Here is a 23,467-nt window from a genome sequence, read left to right on the forward strand (position 1 = left end):
TTTAGAAAATGATGCAGAGAATTAATGAGACATCAAGTACACCAGTTACTGAACGTGTAAAACAGAAGTGAAAATCAATTTTATGTAAAAATAACGGATATGGAACATTGTGTAACATAAACAGCAAATTATTGGACATAGAGTTACCCGAGAATAAAGGACTGTCTCTTAGAGACTGCAATGATGTTTTTTTTTCCTTTGCTCCTATCATGACATGCGACGTAGAGCGCAGCTTTCTGCAGTACAAACTTTGGCAGATAACCGAAAAAGATTTACGTTTGAGACACTGAGACTGTAACTTGTAGTAGGTACATTGTTGCAATTCCGTACTGTAACTACACTTCTTAAAGACGACCAATAGGGTAAATGAAAAAATTAAAATTGCTACATGCTTATTTCCACCATTAACACTGTGTATAATTAAACACAAATGCTTATAAAACACAGGAGAATAAATGCTTTTCACAATCTTTTGACATTATCATTGTGTAATGTATATTTACTTTCAGAATGTACATACAGTATGTGTGTTTCCCCATACTACCGTACTCTACTCTAAATAGCAACGTTGTTACCTCAACACATCTCTATCTACAGTAACTGCAGCGAGTCAACAACCTATAGTGCATGCACAGTAAACTTATTGTATCGGGTCCAAAGTCTCGAAGCCTGATTATGACAAATAATTATTACTGTTCCAGGTTCCTTCAACATGCAGTTCTTTGTGTATATGTTTGTGATACTGGCAGCCGCGGCCGTCAACAACACCGCGGTGGAAGCGTCTGTTGGAAGAATCTCGATCAAACCCAATCCCGGTAAGACTCTGCTTCCGCAAACGGAAATACTAGAAAAGTAAATATTTTATGCTCGTTTAATACAGAACGTTCAGTAAAACGACTTGCTGTAGACAATGAAATAGATTTTTCTAAGAGAACATACTTTGTCCAAAATAATGTAAGACCAGATTAATCCATAAAGATTTCAGCACTTTTTTAAATTTAAATTTTAGACATAGATGCCTGGCTCTGCTTACATAAATTACCCAGTTACACGACCGAGTTTATCGCAATTACGAGTGTCTATGGAGTATTATACCACAATTTTAAGAATCAAGTAGGCTTAAGTATTGGATTGGTATTTTATATATGAAGATAGCATTCAACATGGCGCACCATGTGGACGCAAAAACTGCTTGCGTCTTAATTGAACGTGCGTTTTCAACTTGTTTCTTTCGACATTATCCCTAGAGAGTGTTCACATCCTCTTGGTCCGCTAAACTGTTAGCACTATATTGACTCATTGATGAAAGATCGACTCAAAGCATTCACCTCACGATATTTCTATAGCGGACCCGGTGTCTCTATGCGGATAACATGGTGGCGAACGGAGTTTACCGTAGGTCTAATTCGGTGTTAAAACATGACATCTCCTTTGAGATATACCACTTAGAACAGCTCAAGATGGATAAATTGTTCAGGCCGAAGTAGGCCTATAAGAAGGCTCAGGAAAGTACTTTTCGTTGAAATTCCAACAGATAAAAAGGTTGATTCGTGACTATTCCGCCAAACGAAAACGGTTGTTTGTTTAACTCTCCGGAACTCAGTAAACAGTAAGGATTTTGAGTAGGATCACTTTTAAAAGTAATTTCCATTCTTTCTAAATATTTCTCTCGCTTTGACACCCCATCTAACGTAGGAAACAAAAAAGCTTATCGTTTATCAACTTTTGAAGGTGTAAATGTCTATTCTGAAGAGATCACATTAAAATTAGTATAATTTATTTTACTTAAGAAAAAAGATTTTCATTCAGAATTATTTTTATGTCTTCTTAGACATTGAGCTATCAATTAAAAAAATACAACGCGATTGATCGACTATTATAGGAGCTACGAGATGATAAATATTAAAGGAGCGGGAAATGTCGTATAATAATTCTTTCCGAAGTTTTACGAAAGTTAACATACATCACCAAATATGTCGCTACTAACGTCAACACAGCTTAACTGTTTAGCGTATCGGAAGGGTGCGAAAATTCTCTATCATTCTTGCAAACGCAAACCTGTTAGAGGAAAGAATCATGTTAGATTAGGTAAGGTACACATGTATCATCCTACTTGGTGAGTAAATGTTTAATATGATGTAGAAACTAATAGTAAAATATTATAGACCTTAATTCGGTCAGAAATTTAACTTTAACAAGAGCAAAGAAATTTTATAATACCATGAAAATGGCACCTATCATGTCACTTTAATTTCTCGCAGCCTATCCTGGAAAATGTTACGACGATCAAACCAATAAGGCATACGCAGTGGGAGAGTCCTGGAAAGTGCCTGGGAAGTGCGTGAGATACATCTGTAGCGAGGAATCGAACGAATACTTTATTCTTATTGAAGGGTAAGTTGCGAATAAAGCTTTTTTATACATAGCAGATACAGTTACTTCGTGGACCGTTGCAATACACTGTAGCCCTGTTCACTAACAGATTGACCAGCCTAATGCACTTTCAAAGACAACTGTTATTAGTGTCACTATGCTGCCACCTAGCGACTGCAAAATAAGTCACGCATTAACTCTGATGGAATTCTGTGGAATAGTAGCTTGCATGTACTTCCATCTAGCGGCAGTTACCAAAAACTTCATTTTCGACAGTGGAGATCCTAGTGGTTGTTCTCTTTTATGTGTTGCCATTTCATAACACGGGAATGGATTGTCTGATATATATGTGATAAGGACTATAGTTTACTTATAAATATGTCCTCTTATACACTGTTCCTAGATTATAATGCTACATGCATGTCTGTGTGAAGCTCATTGAATTTATTGTAGCTAAATTTATTGTGTAAGCAATTTAACATCTTACTACAAATTGACATTCTACTCATAACGCATCCGACAATCCTGAAAAAAAAAGCTGGAAATAAGCAATACTACACAGTGGTGATCGTCGGAAGCTTGTAGTATGTAACAGAGCAAGCTGCTCTGAGATAGACTATTACGAGGAGCCTGCAAAATGGAAAAACCTGCCATATCTGACAATTGCCAGCTGGGGCAAAGCCTTTCCAATTGAAGGAAATCCAGCGGAGAGAAACAGGGTGCTAGTAGATATTTTCAGTATTGTCAACTCAGTCGATTTCAGACTGATTCTGGCAGATTTGAATTCCTTAAATCCTAAAAATATCCTTGTCAGCTGAAAGCCGGAAATCTGGCAGATTTTTAAATTGATTCAATTATTTTAAGCAATGACGTTACTAATTGGATACATTATTCAATTGTTCAAAAGAAAATCAAATTGTAAATGTTTGATGAATGACAGATTGTTCACTGTTACAAATAATAGTCACATGAAGTTGTTCTGTGCGATGTAAGAACTCGTAAAAGCTAACAATAGTAGTAGCGGCAATAGTGATGAACTTGGATCATCAAAGATAGTATCGACATCTGAAAATAGCACAGTATTTATAGAAGAAGACGTCCAATTTACACATTGTTCAGAAGGAAATCAAATTGTAAATGTTTGATGAATGACAGATTGTTCATTGTTACAAATCATAGTCGCATGAAGTTGTTCTGTGCGATGTAAGAACTCGTAAAAGCTAACAATAGTAGTAGCAGCAATAGTGATGAACCTGAACCATCAAAGATAGTATCGACATCTGAAAATATCACAGTATAAGACGTCCTGAAGTAGGTACCAGTTTTTTTATATAGAGTTAATTAGAATTCCATACGTTAATTAATGCAAAAAAGACCTAATGTGCCACATGATTTATAAAAGCATGGCTTAAACTGGGACAGAAAGAGATATGCCCTACCAATGATTTATTCATCTGCTCAATGTCGTATCAATTATGTCAAAATTGCTAATTCTTGGTTTTTTATAGTAAGCTTATATAATATTGAAAGAAATGAAGCTGTGCTTGAAAGAGTGGGTGAAGAAAAAATAATGCTGAAACCGAATAGGAAGAGGAAAAGGAATTGGCTGGGCCACTGGCTGAGAAGAAATTGCCTACTGAAGGATGCACTGAAAGGAATAGTCAAGGGGAGAAACATTCGGGACGAAAGAAGGTATCAGATGATAGACAACATTAAGATATACGGATCACATGCAGAGACAAAGAGGAAGACAGAAAATAGAAAAAAAAACTGGATTGGGCAGAACACAATGAATGAATATAATAGTGACTCAAAAAATCAATTCTTCACAACAAACAGAGTTATAGGATTAAATGCAAAATTTTCCAGCCAGATTTACCCACCAGTTGAGAAGATTTTAGGAGCTTGTTAGTTGGAACCTATCTGAAAGAGTTCGCAACGCTGGACCCATTGTTAAAAGTGTGTATATTCATATTGCAGCTGAAAGAATTCTTCTGAAACTCTGTACGTTGGATATGCATTGCATTTTCCACGGAAGTTGGTATTGTACCGTCGAATGGCTGTAAAAATAAATAAATAAATAAATAAATAAATAAATAAATAAATAAATAAAATAAAAAAAAACGCAGCAAAATTTGTGCTTTTTGAATACCGGTACCACAAAGTAGGCAGTGATGTGAGTAGCGACATTCAGAATTATCCGCTCACCAAGTGGCTAAGCAATGGAGAATCCATTGCAGGTAATCACTATTGTAAGTCGTGATTGTGAATGAATTATCTTCGTGCACACTTCAACTACTTGCACAGCATATTGAAGTGCATTATTGGGACACAGTTTGCTCTCAGCAATGAATTGTGAACAACCACGCATTTTTATGTTCGTGATTATTTCGTTACGCAGTAATGCTTGCTGCTAAGTGACTGTCAATCTGTTGGGAAATTGGGACCGAGAAGTCGAACATTCACCGAATTCACCAGACATGAGCCCATATGATTACTACCTGGTCAGGAAAATAAACCTATGGATCAGATGGAGCAGAGAGCTGCAGATTGGGGTTTAGAACCGGTTTCGATTCGACCGGTCTGATAAGAGCCAGCCAGGTTGAGCATTCGATCGAATGTTTGAATTTCAAGCGGTTGTCCTTATGTTTTGCAGGATAGACAGAACACTAGGCGCACTTCATTATACATGAAACTGGCATTTTCTGAGCATACGATCGGAGTAACAACTGAAGGAAATTTATTTTATTTTATTAAAAAAAAGTATTTACAAGTACGCTTACAATTGATTCGACACATTTTTAATAGGCCTACAACAAAGAACTATATCCAAAATTACCAGAAAAATTGACAGGAACATCTTATTAGGATATCTAGAACACGGATTTCTAAAGCCATCATGCAATATCACCCACGTAGCAAAAGATCTTTGGTCGCCAAGTAGTAGGTGGCTTAAGAACACCAGTGTTTCGTTCTGACCGTAACAGTTCTTCAAGAACTAATACGCTGAAGGATGATGATAATGTATTTTTTTTTAATATTTTCAACTTGCAGTAACTTCATAAGTATTACAAAAGTGAACAAATGAATACCTGTAATAACAAAGGAAGTAAGCATAATGCAAAATGTGAAATATATGTGAACAATTGCGACCTACAGAATTGGAATTAATTACAAAACAAAAGAGCAAATAACATTTCACGTATCTTTTATACTTTAAACTCAAAATGTTTACCTAAAAAGACAGTTGTTCCTAAATAATGCTTTTAACTACTGTAAGCAGATGCATTATTATTTCATTTAGAAATCATTTATAAGAAAATAGAATGTTAGTTTTAAGAAAAAATGCCATTTTAACAAAAAAGTACCTTCAGATTCCTGAAAGATGTAGTTTTACGTTGCATGTTTTTGCTTTTGAAGATAGTTAATTGTAATACCTGGATGGTTCAATAACGTGATCTGCCTTTTATATTCCAAAGCCGTAGTCGTCCTCGCATAAAAAGAGTGAAACAAATCGAACATTCGTTAAACCGAACACTAAGGCAGTCCATATGGTGGAAGAGCTGTGCATACTGCCTACAGCGCCATGCGCTCAGTATTGTTGTACACTTACTTACAAATGGCTTTTAAGGAACCCGAAGGTTCATTGCCGCCCTCACATAAGCCCGCCATCGGTCCCTATCCTGTGCAAGATTAATCCAGTCTCTATCATCATGTCCCGCCTCCCTCAAATCCATTTTAATATTATCCTCCCATCTACGTCTCGGCCTCCCCAAAGGTCTTTTCCTCTCTTATATTATTCTCAATCGGTTTCGCAAGACTCTCAAGATGGAGTACGTCGTCTTCCATGGGTTCGGTAATGTAATGGACTATGTACATTTAAAGTTTCTAATACTAAAACATTTTCGACTGAATGTCACTTTTAAAATCTGAAGTGAAGCCATTGATATTTTTTCGAACAATTAGGTACACTTTGAAAAAGCTCTAAAAAGGCTATGGTCAAAAAGCCATGTTCCTTAGTAATACCTTTTCTTATATTTCAATGTGATTGACCAATTTTGTGAGCGTTGGTACTCCATAATCTAGATCAGCCATTTTCAACCGGTGTGCCGCGAGAAACTGAAAATTGTAAAGTTTTCCGTAGCAAAAATTGGAAAAGTAAAACTGAAAAGAGTAGCAAAAAGCGAGTCAAAAAGAGTCAATATTAAGCGAACGCGACAAGTTAACATTCAGTAAATATATTATCTCCTAAAAACTCTCAAAATCCCCCCCCCCCTCTGGTTGGAAACCACTGGTTTAGATTGTATGAATGTGCCGTGGAATTTTAAATTACACCTTTTGTGTGCCATATGTTGAAAAATGTTGAAAAACGCTGATCCAGATCATTACCACTGCTACAACTCAACCCTTCAGTCGCTTCTGAAACATTTTACGTACACTGATTTCAAAGATATCTGATCCGACTAATCGAAAGTGACTGATAATTTGTTAATGTAAATGTAGATTCTTTAGTTATTACTTCTATGAAGATATTAGTCACTGTTGCCAATTGTAGATAAATATTCCCGCATTACGGAATTCAGTTTTTCATCCCACTCAACTGATTGTAAAACAACACTGTGATTAGCTGGAAACCGCTGATATTGTCAATTGTGATAATAATTAATGCTTAATCTACATAATCATTTTCTCTGACTCTTTAACTGCCCTAATAATGGTGCCACCTATTGAAAACTAGCGGAACTGTTTCGAAGTTTGTCAATGTTTTATAACTTTGATTCTGACTTATCCTGTGGTTGGAAATTTCACTTACACGATCATAAAATCGTATGTCGGATATCTTTGAACGTTAGCGTACAATTATTGTAGCAATAGTGCTAGCATTGACAAATGTGTATCAAAGCTATGAGGAGACTAGCTGTGTGGTTAACTAATCATAAACAGCACGTTGGACCAAAGATCAGTTCCGATTACACAGGTTCATCATCTTCCCATCTTCTTTTCGGGCGTCGACGTCTCGTCGTCCAGTGGGTTTGTAAGCAAGAGCTTGTTTCGTCAGACATCTGGGATTCATTCTTAAAATATGACTCCACCAATTCTTGTTTTTTTCTTTTTTTGAATCAAATATTCCAAGTTCATTTCTAATAGCGAGTTTACTGATTTCATCTCGGCGAGTAGAGCCTGCAACTGACTTTGGAAACCTTACTTCGGCTGTTTCAGAAGTGTGGTTAACTGTGAAGTATAAAATAAAATGCAGTGTTTGATTTATTCTGATTTGATTTAAGATATTGTTATCTATTTTTCAGATGCTCCATTTTAACTGGACCACCTAAGTGCAGTGAACAGTCTGCCCAACTCCCATACCCGGCCTGTTGTGCCGCACTTGGATGTCCCAAGTAAAATGTGGAGTCCACAGAAAGCTTCAGCCAACCCTGATGGTCAACCGTGCTTTGCATTGAATTATATCTATCGATAACGAAAATGTTATGCAAGTTCTTCCCCCTATTTTCACCTTTTCCATTCAACCTATTATCTTTTTAAGACTAGCATCAAAAATGGATTTATGTTGTTTGTAATTCGTACGAAATATATCGGATTTATTTAATGTAATAAACATATTAGCAATACATTAGCTTAGAAATTAAAATACATAACTTGTACAAGTAATTTGTAAAATGGAGCAAATAAAAAAAATGTAAAAATACGTTATTTCTTAAATAAGGTTCTCTTTTCACCCTTTTCCTACTTCAATTTATTTCGTACAAATTTCTTAGAATAATATCATCATCATCATCATCATCATCATCATCATCATCATCATCATCATCATCCGTTCTCATGTCCCCGATTATAGGGTCGAGTACGAAATATTGGCTTCCACTTTTCTCCATCATTCCACATAATTCTCGTTCAGTACTTCCATACACGATTTTCCTCTTCCTCCCACATCCTATTTTACCTCAACTTTCCATCGTGTCCTAGATGTTCCAAGAGGTCTCCCTCCAATAACTTGATGCCGTTGGCGTTGTCTTCTTTCATAATCTTTTACCATCTAACTTCACAACATCTCCAAACCACATATTTGTTGCTTTCCAGTTTATCTTGCAATTTTTCAATTCCCAAAATGTTTCTTATTTTTTCATTCTTTATTCTAATTTAATTATTATTTTCTATACTAAGCTGCGAAGAAATCTCATGTCATTGTTCATGTTTTCGAAGCATTATTTCGAAACTGTTTTAAAATATGACTCTCACACAATTTTGTTGCAGTTAAAATATCTTCATTCCATAATGAACCTTTTACTAGATGGTAACACTCAGCGCCAGTAGTCTATACATATATTCGCCCAGTTATTTCATGTCTCATCCTCCCGTCCTTATTCACTTCAGTTTCTAAATAATTAACATTTTCCAAATTTTTCTAAATATATCCCATTTAATTTAATTTCAGTTACAAGTTACGAATTTCTTAATATCTTCATTACTATAGTTAAAATTTTGATTTATCTTTATTCCATACTCATTCATACATTCATAGTATTCTGCCCAATGACAAGTAATTAGCTGCAAACCCAGAATTCTCCAATGTTCCCTATTTTCCGTCTTCCTTAGTCTCCGTATACGATCCATGTATCTTAATGTTGTTTATCATCTGATATCTTCTTCTGTCCTGAACTCTTCTCCCGTCCACCATTCCTTCCATGCATCCTTCAGTAGGCAGTGTCTTCTTAGCCAGTGATCCAACCAATTCTTCTTCTCTTCCTGATCAGTCTCAGCATCATTCTTTCTACACTCACTCTTTCGAACTCAGCGTCATTTCCTACTCTGTCCATTTCAAGCGCTCCATACTTTGCCATATCCACATTTCAATTATTTTTTCCCCATACAATGCCACACTCCACAATAAGCGCTGCACCGGTCTCTTCTTTAGTTATTTTTTCAAAGATCCGCAGACAATGCTCCTTTTTCTATTAAAAGCTTCCTTTGTCATTGCCATCCTCCTTTTGACTTCTTGGCAGCAGCTCATGTTACTGTTTATAGTACACTCTAAGTATTTGAAGTTGTCCACTTGCTCTACTGCCTCATTTAGTATTCGCACATTTACCTTCCTTTTTTTCTTCCGCTAACCATGGTCTTCGTCTTGTTTGCATTTATCTTCAGGGTATTGGTGGAAAATTAAATTAATAACAATATCCATTCAGACAACAAAGTCGACGGTGAATCTTTTTTACATAGTAAGACAAAAAAAAATATAAATTTGGAAAATAATATGTATAATAATGATTTTCATTAATATGAAAAAATATGGGATAGAATATTGTTACATGTGTATGCAATTTATATGAACATAAATGTATTTCTATTTACTCTCGTACTACTACGTATATTGCAATCATTCACCTACAAGTACCGGTGATTTTCTTTTTACACTTAGATTGCCATCATACGCACCAGTTATGTCTGTTTGATTTTTTTTAGAAAAAATCCAGTATAGTAATTGTAAATAACTGTGTTAGTCATTAAAACGGAAAGAAATGAAACACTTACATAGGACTCTCATTTATTGCTTCAATTTCTTCTTACCTCAGTATGAACATTTACGAAGAATTTGGTTGCACATATTTTTATCTCATCTGTCTATCAACGATTTTACACCCTGGGTGTAGTTTACTAGGCCTCCTCTATTGAATATTTTGTATTCCATGACTTTGTGTAGTCAACACGTAAATACTATTAATGGAGAAAAATTCGTTCCCGTAAAATTCGTTTCGAACCCAGGATCCCTCAACTTGGCGTGCTGAGTGCTCTTAACCAACTGAGCTATCCCAGGATCCTATCCAAAGCGCCGGCTGAACTCTCTCTCTTCGTATGATCAATGACCAACTACTTGCATTTTAGACAAACATTTCACATATACGCTTATTGCAATGACTTTTTAGCCATTTTCAACAAACGATGAAAGAGTAATGGAACGGAGACAAATTCTCTCCGGCACCGGGTTTTGAACTCGGGTTTTCAGCTCTACGTGCTGATGCTTTATCCACTAAGCCACACCGGATACCTATCCCGGTGTCGGACAGAATCGTCTCAGTTTAAGTTCCAACTCTTGGGTTCCCTCTAGTGGCCGCCCTCTGCACTACGTCATAGATGTCTATGAACGTGGACTGAAGTCCACACATGTGCTGAGGTGCACTCGTTGTGAGTGACTAGTTGGCCGGGATCCGACGGAATAAGCGCCGTCTTAAATCACGAAGTGATTTACGCATATCATATATATTATTTTAATGTACCGAAGTACATATGATATTTCCATGCAGATATTCTGCGTCATCATACGATGAAAGAGTGCACCTCAGCACATGTGTGGACTTCAGTCCTACGTTCATAGACATCTATGACGTAGTGCAGAGGGCGGCCACTAGAGGGAACCCAAGAGTTGGAACTTAAACTGAGACGATTCTGTCCAACACCGGGATGGGTATCCGGTGTGGCTTAGTGGATAAAGCATCAGCACGTAGAGCTGAAAACCCGGGTTCAAATCCCTGTGCCGGAGAGAATTTTTCTCCGTTCCATTACTCTTTCATCGTATGATGACGCAGAATATCTGCATGGAAATATCATATGTACTTCGGTACATTAAAATAATATGCATTTTCAACAAGTTTTAGATCACTGTTAACACTACAGTGTGTTAATTAAGTATGGAATATTGCTAATATCTCTTTGTATATACATTTTATGAAAAAAATACCAAAAACAAAAGTTGTTGGAGATATCTAACTAAAACGTATGGCTGTGGTCTCACAAAAGTATTGATTCATGTACAGGGTGTGGAAAAAAAAAACTTTTTTTTATTATTTTATTATAAATATCGATATACTAGAAATTCATTGCATGTAGCGCCCGTTAATTTGGCTGGAACGATCGATCTCCACCTAACCAATACAGGACATCAACATTAAACAATGGACAAACGTCAATTTTCTAGGTAGTATTCGAATCTACTATTGCAGCTTACACGCAACGACAAGTTTTCGATGTAATAGATTCTCTGGACAATAGTTTCAGTTTAGCTAGTTTACAACCGAAAGAATTAACAACTTTCTAATATGTCTCTGTGAACAAAAAAAATATGCTATCTTTCAATTTATTATCATTAAGCTGGAAAAATTTTATTCAAATACAGAAATACCTCAATGGTTTTTTTCGGTGGTTAGAAAACTATCTAGGAGGTATGTAGTTAATTGTAAAAGGGGAAGTCTAATTTTTAGCCAAGTATTTTAACAATAGGTTGTTACAAAAAGGTCATTCTTTGGGTTTCCTAAAAGAATTTCTGATAACGAAAACATTCAAAATATTGTTCAGAAGCTTTCACATTTATTCAGAATTTTTGTGAACTGCATATTACTGAATTAATAGGTTACAGAGAAAATGTAACGCGCAACACGGCTCTAGGCCGATTTCGGTTACTCAGAGAGTTTGCTGTCGGTAATACTTAGAGCAGTATTGTTAATTCAACACACTATAAATCATTAATGTAAATTCGATCCTCACAAGTATTAACATTGTAACTCATTTTCTTCCATTTTTCAGGAGAAGCAAATGAAGTTTTAAAATGATCGTGTAAATCAGTGTATACAGAGAGTAACAATACGATTTTACATATGATTGGGAAGGTTTAGAGCTATAATGATAGTACTGGAAGAAAAAGAAACAATTTAAGACCATATTAACTAGCATAACTGAAAACCATAAAAAACTGAGTTACAATGTTAGTATTTGGGAGGATCGAATTATTCCTAAATGTTAACAGTTAAAACACAACTTACCAAATTGAAAAAGAAGGTACTGAACTGTCTGCCTTCCTCTTCCAAACATTTGTTTTAACCGTTTAAGAAGTGACGCATAACACACTGCAGTTGCCATGCAACAATCGAGGCAATGATTTCGCGGATGCTATTTTTCAGTTATTTCAGGTTACGTAAATTATTTTTTACATTCTGTTTTTTTAGAGTCTCCCACAGAGAAAATTCACAAGAGATTAGGTCGGAGAATCTAGAAGTCCATACATTCGTACTGATAATTCTTTATGAAGTTGGTCGACAGAATAGTCGGCTGTATGTATTGTAGCACATGTTAGAGAGGAAGCGTGCTTTTGACTTTTTCCAATAGGATTCCGCGACAGTACATCCGACCGTTCTATTAACGAAACTCATACAGTACTGTGTGGCACCCTTGATCCCCAATACAATCTTCTGCTACTTTTTTCTCTGAGAAATTCTTAAAGCTAAAATGTAAAAATTAAAAAATAGCATTTGGGAAACATCATCTCTAATTTACAACGAGAACTAAAGCAAGTTATGAGTCATTTAAAAAAAAAACGTGCTTCAAGCATGAATGAAGACGGTTTCAGAATCTCCTTTCTTAATTTATACAAGTACATTATGTTTTAACTGCTTATATTTGTAATTACCGAGACTGCGCTGTGTATCGCCGATAGAAGCTCTCTCCGTAATCTGAGTCTGGGAATGGCTCTGCTGACAGCCGGGTTGCTGCTTAGCGGTTTCGATTGTAGTGAAAATAGTATTTTCCGGAGGAGAGATTACCAAAATTGGTATCTGATTAAACATTGAGAAAGAAGTCACCCAAATAAGGCATACTGTAGATGAGACCAATAAAGACATTAAATGCAGGAAATACGTACAAGAGTGGACTATCTATAATTAAGTTGAGATACTGAAAGACTATGACATTTATTACAGAGTCCGATATGGATGGGTAAGCTTATCTTGTCAGCATATGATCACAAATTCAGCGTTGCATTAGGTTACATTCTAAAGTCCTCAAAGTAATGTGTGGAGACAGGATTTCAATGCAAGTGCATGTTTTCATATAAGCTTGCTACAATTCTCAAACTTTGTAAATATCCGTTTCATGGCTCAGTGATTCGAAATATGTATATTTTCCCCGTGCATATTTGCATGTTTTGGTCTTTTTAGTGGCAAATTCATTTAGATTTTAAGTTTAATAATACATATTTTGAGGTTTACGTTGTATATTACATACATTTTTATAGTTTCATTGCACATTTTATATTAAATCGTATGATACTGCATTTTATAAATGTTGCCTCGTAGAGTTTGGTATTTCCGAGCTTACAATATTTGAGTATATGTACTGAAAAATGTAAGTGAAATGCTAATGGTTTGCAGGGTTTCTACCCGAGGACTTTGAACCTTACCAGCTAATCCTCTCATTGTATTGTTACACTGGAATTCCACACTCCTGTTCTATACAAGTCTAAAAATTATTATTAGAAGGATGCCTCTTCTGCTCCCTTCCATACTTCGTAGTTTGGCGACAATAACACTAACATGCTACCCCTAAAATGCCTTTAATTTTGAAAAGGTAGATAGGTAGAAAGTCTGTAGTAGGCTACATGTACAGGTGTTTTGTGAATTAGCTACTGTATTTGTGTTCTATGGTGATCTGTGAAGTGTTGTAATGCCCCCGATTAAATGTTCGAGAAGAGATCTTGTGGCAGAGTGGATCATGGGAAAAGAATATCTTAGAAATTTGAAAAGACTGTTAGTAGTACATTGTGCCATTCGAAAATAAAACGTAAGTTTCAATTTTGACAGTGCATATTTTCAGTGTTTTTTTTTTGCCTTCATTGTGCATACTTGGCCATTTGGTAGTGTATGGATGCATGCATATTTTACGATTTGATAGTGTATGAAAATTCTGTCTCTAGTACTGTGGTATTAGGAAAGCTTGTTTGATTTCTCTATTTGTTTATTTAAGAAATGTCCTTTTTTGCAACTATTTGTATGAGAGCAATTTGTATGATTGAAATTAATTATTTTTAGAGACGTAGCCTACATCAGATGCGGTCACATCTCTTCAAGGTACCTTACTTCCTGCCATAATCGTCTTTGCTCTTTCTTATTGGTTTCCTGTTGACACGTTTGCAGGAAAGCGGTTAAGAAAACCGGAAGTGCTCTCACGAAACAAACAAGAGATGTCATTACAAAGACGGAATCATATACTTACCTCAGTCTACAGTCCGGGTGGCTCCAAGATTTGGTCTCAGTAGAGGCAAGGATTTTTCTCTTCAACAATATCTCTGAATCCAAGCAACATGACAACAGCGACCTCCAATTTCTGAAAAGGTTCATAAAACAGTTCTGTATATTTACTTAGACTATTACACTCTTACTACGTCATACTACTTTTGACCAATAAAACGGTACGAAAGGACGTATTTCAACCAATCATGGCTGCTTATCGCACAATTTTATCGCGTCCCTAGCATTTGTTTAATTTTATCGCGTCCCTAGCATTTGTTTAATTTTATCGCGTCCCTAGCATTTGTTTCATTGTTTGCCAACATTTGAAACTGCGCTGGTCTGGACGTCAAAAAAAAAAAAAAAAAGTATATATATATATAATTACAAACCACTCCAGTTGATGCACAGCAGTTTCAAATATGACTCGCATTGGCATTCAAGAACAAGAATTAATAAAAATCATTGATCATACCTATGCATCTTCTGAAATCCGATTTACAAATAAATGAAGAGCACCATTCGGAAATCCTGAATAAGTTGAATACATCATGTAGACCTAAATCAACGAGTTCCACTTCTATTATGCACACGTCCAATATAACATCAATTGAACCACCAACCACATTCAAATTTGAAAATTGTACATTCAATAATTATTCCTTTTAAAATTATTCATGTTTATTTTTTATGTCATCGTCGTTAATTCAAACTTTTCTAACACTTGTGTATATTAGTTAGGTTATGTTATAGCTTCTGCTATATGATATTATGGATAGTCACGTATCAGAGATTGTTTAATATTAAGATTTATTGAAAATCATCTGTCAAGTGACGTTGATTACTGGGATTCGGATAATTGAAGTGGAATGTTGCATTTTAATAAAAATGAAACTGAATCAACAAAGCCTTCTTGACTAGTAACATTGTCGTCGTGTATAATACATCGAGAATTTCTCGACGAGAAGGCATTGCTCACTACTGCTATCTAGCATGCATCTAGCGTAATATTTGTAATGTTGAGATGGTACAATAATACATTTGAAGACAGTTGTATTTTCGTAAGTCAATTAATATTTTATTGTATTGGAGTACTTCGTTACTTCTAATCTTTATATACTTTCTTCTAATCGTGTAATAGTCAATTAAATCCCACTCGAGTTTTGATTTTCTCTAGATAAATCAAAACGTCTAGTGAGATTACTGTTGATAAAATATTTCGGTACAGTTTAAGAATTTATATACACAAATTCAAATCGCAAAGGTTGGTAATGATTTCAGGTATAAATTGAGAATGCTCATTTTATCATTATAAGATAAAGGGAAAATGTTGTGATGCTGTAAAAATCCATTTGGAGATTTTAGTAGAAATATGCGCATCACTAATGAGAAAAATTTGGTCTTGCAGTCTGCCTATATCTAGGGAGTGATTTTTCATTAACTATCAGATGGATATTTTTCGTTTTTAGTATGTACGAGCCACTTTATCCGAGAGAAAAGCATATGAAATACAATAATTTTCAATAAAAAATTAACGCGGATTTATTTGAATGCGATTATTTTCTTTTCTAATCTTTCTATTACGCAGAATACACTGACAAACGAAGCGGCTCAGTTAATATCGACTGAAGATAAATCGTTTTGCTAAGGGAAATGAATATAGACCTACTATATTTCTACTTTTCGCTGCAAATTCGTCCGAACAGCGCAATAATAGAGAATGGCTCTTTCAAATTAATGTTAAAATTATCATTTTCAGTAATGAAACATTTGTTACGTGTTAGTGAAATTGTAGGGATCTGCATAAATAATCTTACACCACTTATGCATTTACAGTATGTATTAGTATTAATATTGAATTACAATTTTGGCAATCAGGAAACATTATTATAAATTATTAAAATATGATTGTAGCTGTTTTATTAACATTTACAATACGTTATTTAAGGCTAATTACACAATATTATAGATTTATTAATTTGTCCTACAGAATAATATCTGTAATATTGACAATTAATATTTGAGGAGAAAAATTCGCTCCGGCGCCGGGAATCGAACCCGGGTCCTTGGTTCTACGTACCAAGCGCTCTGACCACTGAGCTACGCCGAATTCAATCCACAGCACCGGACCGAACCCTCCTCCTTCAATGTTTCCCTTTGTGGCCTGACTCCAAGATAGGCATATATGTTGACGTGTATGTCCAATGTCAACTGCCATTATACTAGGAGCGCACTCAGCTGAGTGACTTGTTTGGCGGGATTCCGCAGTTACGTGCACAGTAATCTGTACAAATATATGCACTGCAGCTATGAGAATATTATAGATTTATTAATTTGTCCTACATAATAATATCTGTAATATTGACAATTAATATTTGAGGAGAAAAATTCGCTCCGGCGCCGGGGATCGAACCCGCGTCCTTGGTTCTACGTACCAAGCGCTCTGACCACTGAGCTACGCCTAAGTTCAATCCACAGCATCGGATCGAATCCATTGTTACCATAACAGATGTATTCTGTAGGACCAAAAAATTAATCTTTATGTAGAATCTTCGAGCAATAGTGCATACTACTGTGGAATCCCGGCCACGAAGTCACTCAATGAGTGCGCTCCTTTTATAATGGCAGTTAACTTAATATAAATGTCAACATACATGTCGAACTTGGAGTCAGGCCACAAAGGGAAAAACACTGGAAGAGAGGGATTCGATCCGGTGCTGTGGATTGAATTCGGCGTAGCTCAGTGGCCAGAGCGCTTGGTACGTAGAACGAAGGACCTGGGTTCGCTCCCCGGCGCCGGAGCGAACTTTTCTCCTCTAATATCAAATATCAAGCAGTGTTATTTGTTCATAACAAGGGATTATTGTAGAACTATCATGGAACACTAAGAAAAACATAAGAATAAACTGTTGAAACACATTTTTTTGAAAATAGACGAGAATAAATTTACTAAATAAACCTAAAACTATAAATACTATAATCCTCCCGGAGCACGAAATGTAGGAGACTAAAGTAACTTTTTTGATACCGGGTAATTAATTTGTTCCCATGGTTGAGTTACGAATTTATAGGACTAGCCAATAATGCTAGACTTGAGACAGTGTAGGATTATCAACAGCACCACCACTTATATAATTCCTTTTCCCCTATCTTCAGTGTTATGAATTAATAAATCTACCCACCAATTAATTAAGATTGTTAAAAATCACGCACGCACGCACGCACGCACACTCAGTGTTCTGCCCAAGAGCAGGTTTTTCACTGCAAACCCAGCATTCTCCAATCTTTCCTATTTTCTGCCTTCCTCTTACTTTCCGCATATGCTCCATATATCTTAATGTCGACTGTTATCTGATATCTTCTTCTGCTCCGAACTCTTCTACCGTTAATAAACAAACAACAACTTATTTATCGGAATTAAAATAGTTAACCTAATAACCAACTATAAATCAAGTAACTGTATTTAAAAATCTAATCGAGTGGAACTAAGAAAATGACCGACCTACTACGGAAAAAATGCATGCTAATCAACTCACTAACACACCCACTATCGAAGTAACTAAACTAACCAACCAATGAACAGAATTAATAATAAATAATACTCTTATTAATCGGCTAATAGGTAAAATGTCCGAGAGTACCACTTTCCCTCCTCCAACACACCATAATATATTTTTAGCATACGTCAGTAACGTTTCGCCTGCACGGTACATGTTTTGGACCTTAGAAGTTCCAAGTCATATCCTGGACAGACTTTGGCGACACTAATAAGGAATGTAAGGAAGATATCTGCAGTAGATCTTCCAGCAACCCTCTCCATTTGATGGTACAAAAATTCTAACACAAGCAAATCATTACTTTCACTACGCCGATCTTCCCTTTTTATAATATTTTTACTGCACCAAGAGCGACTTCTGCGTCAAACACAGACATTGGTAATATTTATCGCGAACAATCAAAAGGGGTTTAAATAAACCACGACAAACTCTGAAACGCAATTTACGCGCTCAGTCCAAATGCCTGTCACAATAATTGACGACTTTTTATAAGCTCTGCATTTCATACAACATGGGAAATTAGGAACCCTGGATCTTTTTTCCGAATCACGTAACTGCTTACAATATCACACGAAAAGTATTCCTTGATCCTCCATGCAAAATAAACCGATCGTAACTCACTATTCCATACCTTGGTCACTGTGTCTAACAGTCTGATCTGCCTGATATAATTTTAACAATTCATAAGAAATTACAGTACCGTACACTACCTCTTCACATAAACGTTTAATATGAGATGACAGAACAGGTACTGCCACCATACGGCACATACAAACAACACATGTCCCGTCACAAATTACGTAACATATGACGTCGCGCAACTGCAAGGTTGGGGGGTGGGGGGGAGCCAGAATTACTCATTCAGGAATAATCGATAACGAACCGATCATAGCCAGTGTGTATTAAGTCATTGTCTACCGTAAGAGAGATTGCATCTGTGAAACTAATCCAGTTCATAGCTTCACAATCCTAAGAAAATTTTTGCCTATAGTTTCCATTATCAATGGACATTTACCCCCCATGTTTTATTGTATGTATGTATGTATGTATGTATGTATGTATGTATGTATGTATGTATGTACGTACGTATTTTTTTATTGAGAACATCAACTGCATGCCCCATTACATGGTAATATTGCATGCATTATACTGAATAATTTATATTTGTAATTACAATATTATGCTACAATTTGCTTTATCATAACATGAAAGTTGAATTTACACATCACCGTAACTAATTTTTAACCTATACCTATAATCTTGAAATTTCTATATACATGCCTTAGGTAATTTACATTTAAAATTACAATATTGTGTCACACTTTGCTTATAATAACTATTCCTGATGATTATCTTACGTGTTTCCATAATATGAAAATGAAGTACTTCTTATCTTAGCCAATTTTTATCCTATACCTTGAAACTTAAAATATCTATATTATACCTAAAGTGAACCATATGTGTAATTTGATTATTCTTTTACCGTTAGATTATATTGTTAGTAAGACCGACTACCTAAATTTTATATCTGCTTAACCATCTGTTTTCTTTTATTCTATATTTACAGTTTGTTTATCATATTGTTCTTTTATAATTGATTCCATTCTTGTGTATCGACAAGTTAATTGAGTGTGTGTATGTATGTATGTATGTATGTATGTATGTATGTATGTATGTATGTATGTATGTATGTATGTATGTATGTATGTATGTATGTATGTACGTATGTATGTGCAAGATTAAGAGCTTATATAGGCTATATAAGAACTATTCCTGCTTGGTCCCAAGATTTTACCCACTTTAAATCTCTTTGAAGTGGTTACTTAATATTTTAATGTCAAGTATTATATCGCCCTTGTAGTGAGTGCTAAATTTCATATTATGCTTTCATAATAATTACCTGTCCTCCTTAATTATCTATTCTGCATCAGAAGTTGTGAGTTGTTAGGCAAAATGACTGTGCACGAGACTTCGAAAAATAATATATACGAGTAGTTATAAGCTAATTAAATAACCGATGTGCAATGTAACAATCTTTATGCTTATTGTTAGACAAAGTTCCTACCTGTTCTATATTTGAGATCCCTATAAATAATCGAACTTGAAAGGTGGAATTTTGATGTAATATTCTTATTCCTAAAATAGTATTTTCCTCATTTATTTCATAGTTCGACAAAGAGTATCATATTAAATGAACAGCTATTATTACTCGTATAAATAAACACAGAAAGAAATTCATTAGGCTGACAATTCCCTTGCCTCTTATATTATATGCACGACAGCTGTTCAATAATGAATGATCACGATTCTTTTGTGATGTCAGAACTTTACTTATCCTCCAATTTTATGGCATTTCTCAAAGTAGCTTCCATTGGTTGCAATGCACTTGTGCCAGCGTTTCTGCCAGTTTTCAAAGACGTGCTGAAACCACATTGAGTATATACAAATATCAGTTACAAAGAAACTGTTAATGAGCTAATGTCGAAATCTCTCCTTCAGCTGCGCACAATGTTAAATCTCCAAAGCAGGCAGCCAAATACGAAAACAATAAAGCTACCCATGCTAAATAAGAGGCTTGCGGAATTGGAGCATGAATAACAGATTATTAGACAATTTATTAGCATCCGATTTTGAATAGATAATGTTTACTCAGGTGTCACAATCTGTCTTTCATATTACGTCACACGATAGGCATTTGTGGAAGATGGCAACTCATTAAGTCTTTGCAAGTACGTACTTACCATTGTTTCTTAGTGGAATATTCCAAGTAAATTTTCTGATTCTTACGGGTAGTATGAACGAGTTTTTTTTTAATACTTGTAGATCTGTTCGAAAGATGTGTGAGCAGCTTGAGTGGGTTCCGAAATGAGCTCATTAACAGTTTTCTTCTTACATATGCAAGACATTTTATTACATGCAATTTGTACTTATCGTTAGCTATCGCGTAAACTTCTGCAACGCCCTGTGAGCAAATCATCTTAATTATGTGGTCAATAAGACCACTACTTGACAAATCGCTGATATAATGAACTATTTAAAAGTTTCTCACTGTTAAAAGTACTTCTTTGTCTCTTCTGTATGAGTAAGAGTTTATTTTTATTTTTTAATGATTTTCAGAAAATGCCATAATATTACAGCTCATCATGGAGCCAACGTCGGAGGTGCCAAAGGCAAGAGAATCGAATGGAGTCATCCTCACTTTCAGCCACATAGGGCACTCTATGAACGATCACAGTCAGAAATCCCGCCGATCCTGAGAGAAGAAGTCTCAACAAAATATCTTGCTGAATTCTGATTCTGAAGATGTATTAACAGGCGCATGGACAACTGCTTGCACAGCGGAGTACAGCGCTGTAGGGCACTCCGTCTATAGTCTATGTCTCATTTCCTTGTGCCAATGATTTACATCTATGTCCTTAAGTTTATCTATTACTATCAACAAAATGAATGATGATACAAGGATCTCCACCAATATCAAGTTCTTTTGTATGCTATCTACAGTATATTAAACGTTGGCACCTGAAACTATGTTAATATTCTCAAATTAATTTGTATGTTATCACTATTGTACGATGATAAGGAATCTAAATTCTCATGTATTCTTAAAATAATATTACGTTTTGGCTACAGGGCCATCGTTTTAGTCTCCAAATTCCAAGTTATTCTATTACAAACATTAAATTATGAATAATCATCACTCCAAGTTTTTCTGAGGTTAATAAACGAGTATCAGAATCCTCATTATTGCCCACAACTTTAGTGTGTGCCATTAAAATAATAAAAGTGTATTTCTGGAAGGAAGATTTTGATCATTGCTCCAGATGTCTTATGTGTACTACCAACATTAAATAATGCCTTTAAGATATACATGTCAATATTTGCATCTTCTTCTGAGTTATCAACAGTAAACTATAGAGATCTCTAGCAATATCTCCAAGTTCTTCTATGTGCCACCAATTGTTGGCAACAGGATCTTTAAGTTCTTCTATGTATCATTCAGAAAATCTCGTTTAATGTATCCTAACTCTTGTGTGTGCCACCATGGATTACTCTCTCACAGCAGGATCTTCATCATGTCCCCGGGACATTCTTTCTGTCACCAATCTTACGTCGTGGCATCAACATCTGCTTCAATATTTCCGAGACCTTCTATGTGCCATCAACCTTAATTTGTGGCACCTATATTTGCACCAATGTGTCCGAGACTATCTGTATGCTACTAACCTTACGTCTTCATCAATCAGAAATTTTTTGTGAGTCACCAGCTTTACTTTGTGACACCAGTATCTGCGTCAATGTCTCCTGCATCTTCTATACGCCTCTGACTTCACGTCGTAGTACCAGTATCTACATTAATGTTTCCTAGGCATTTCCTGTACCAAGTATTGTTCTTCGTGGCACCAATATATTGAGCAATGTCTCGAATACATTCTATATGTCATTAATCTTACTTCATGGCATCAGTATCTATATCAGTTTCACGGGGACTTTAATTGTACCGCCATTCTTACTTCATGGCACCTGTATCTGCATAAATATCTCCGTGATTTTATTTGTGCTACCAATCTTATTTAGTGGCAACAGTGTCTGCATCAATATCTCCGAAGCCACCAGTCTTACTCCCTGGTACCAGTATCTGCATCAATTTGTCCGAGAATCTTTCCATGCCACTAACCTTACATCGTGGCACGTACAGTATATTGATGTATCAGAGGGCTTCTGTGTGCTATCAATGTAGCTATTTGAGGCTGTTTGTCCGACAATAATCTCTTTTGTAATAATTTTATCTATATCTGTATCAATGTCTCTGAGGACTTCTGTTTGTCATCAACTTTTAGTTATGGTACCAGAATATTTCTAACTAGATCTCAAAATCTGTCTGTATATCGACAATTTAAATTATTTTCCTTTATTTCTGTCTTCTTTATGAACAGCTAATAAAAAGAAATTAATATAGTGTTAGGACTTACGCTCTTCTTTTTGTATGTTACAACATTGTTAGATCTTGTATTTTGTTTGGTCTTTGTATTATGTTGACAGTTCTAGGGTTCTCGCCCTCTTTAAGGAAAATCTCTACAATTTGATAATCTAGGTTTGTAGGAAAGATACATATATGTCTCCTATTGTAATACATTGTTCTTAATTTTTCGTAAATTCTGAATAAACTTTTTCTGCGACCATACTGAAATGAAGTTATTATGCAATGATCATCTGTATCGAACGAAATGACATTCATTTCGATACAGATTACTTATTTCAATAAATAGCATTGATTTCGAGATGTTAAATGCTTTAATCAAACTGCAAAAGTCTAGTAAACACAATTAAAATGAAAAAAACTACAAAATTACATATTTACTCTTATATTAATATACATATTATGAACAATACAATTTTGGAACACAATTTCTCGTACACCTAATCCTGACCTCCTTTCAGTATATTACCTGATGTTGATGGAATATTATA

The 23,467-nt window shown here is 35.3% G+C and overlaps 1 protein-coding gene and 1 long non-coding RNA gene across 2 annotated transcripts; both read left to right on the forward strand.

Annotated features, from left to right (window-relative positions):
- The first annotated feature begins 707 nt into the window (after nucleotides 1–707).
- Nucleotides 708–8,048, forward strand: LOC138706253 (U-scoloptoxin(16)-Ssd1a-like). Its single transcript, XM_069835327.1, has 3 exons — nucleotides 708–815; nucleotides 2,262–2,394; nucleotides 7,680–8,048. Exons 1-3 carry the CDS (start codon nucleotides 713–715, stop codon nucleotides 7,771–7,773), a joined length of 330 nt encoding a protein of 109 aa, XP_069691428.1. The 5' UTR covers nucleotides 708–712; the 3' UTR covers nucleotides 7,774–8,048.
- A 6,362-nt stretch (nucleotides 8,049–14,410) lies between these two features.
- On the forward strand, nucleotides 14,411–23,180 carry LOC138706256 (uncharacterized). The gene is made up of 2 exons (XR_011333935.1): nucleotides 14,411–14,546; nucleotides 21,116–23,180. It is a non-coding gene; the product is annotated as an uncharacterized lncRNA (long non-coding RNA).
- Nucleotides 23,181–23,467: the final 287 nt, after the last annotated feature.

This window comes from Periplaneta americana, chromosome 9 (genome assembly GCF_040183065.1).
Source record: "Periplaneta americana isolate PAMFEO1 chromosome 9, P.americana_PAMFEO1_priV1, whole genome shotgun sequence".
In the NCBI taxonomy this organism is placed as follows: Eukaryota; Metazoa; Arthropoda; class Insecta; order Blattodea; family Blattidae; genus Periplaneta; species Periplaneta americana.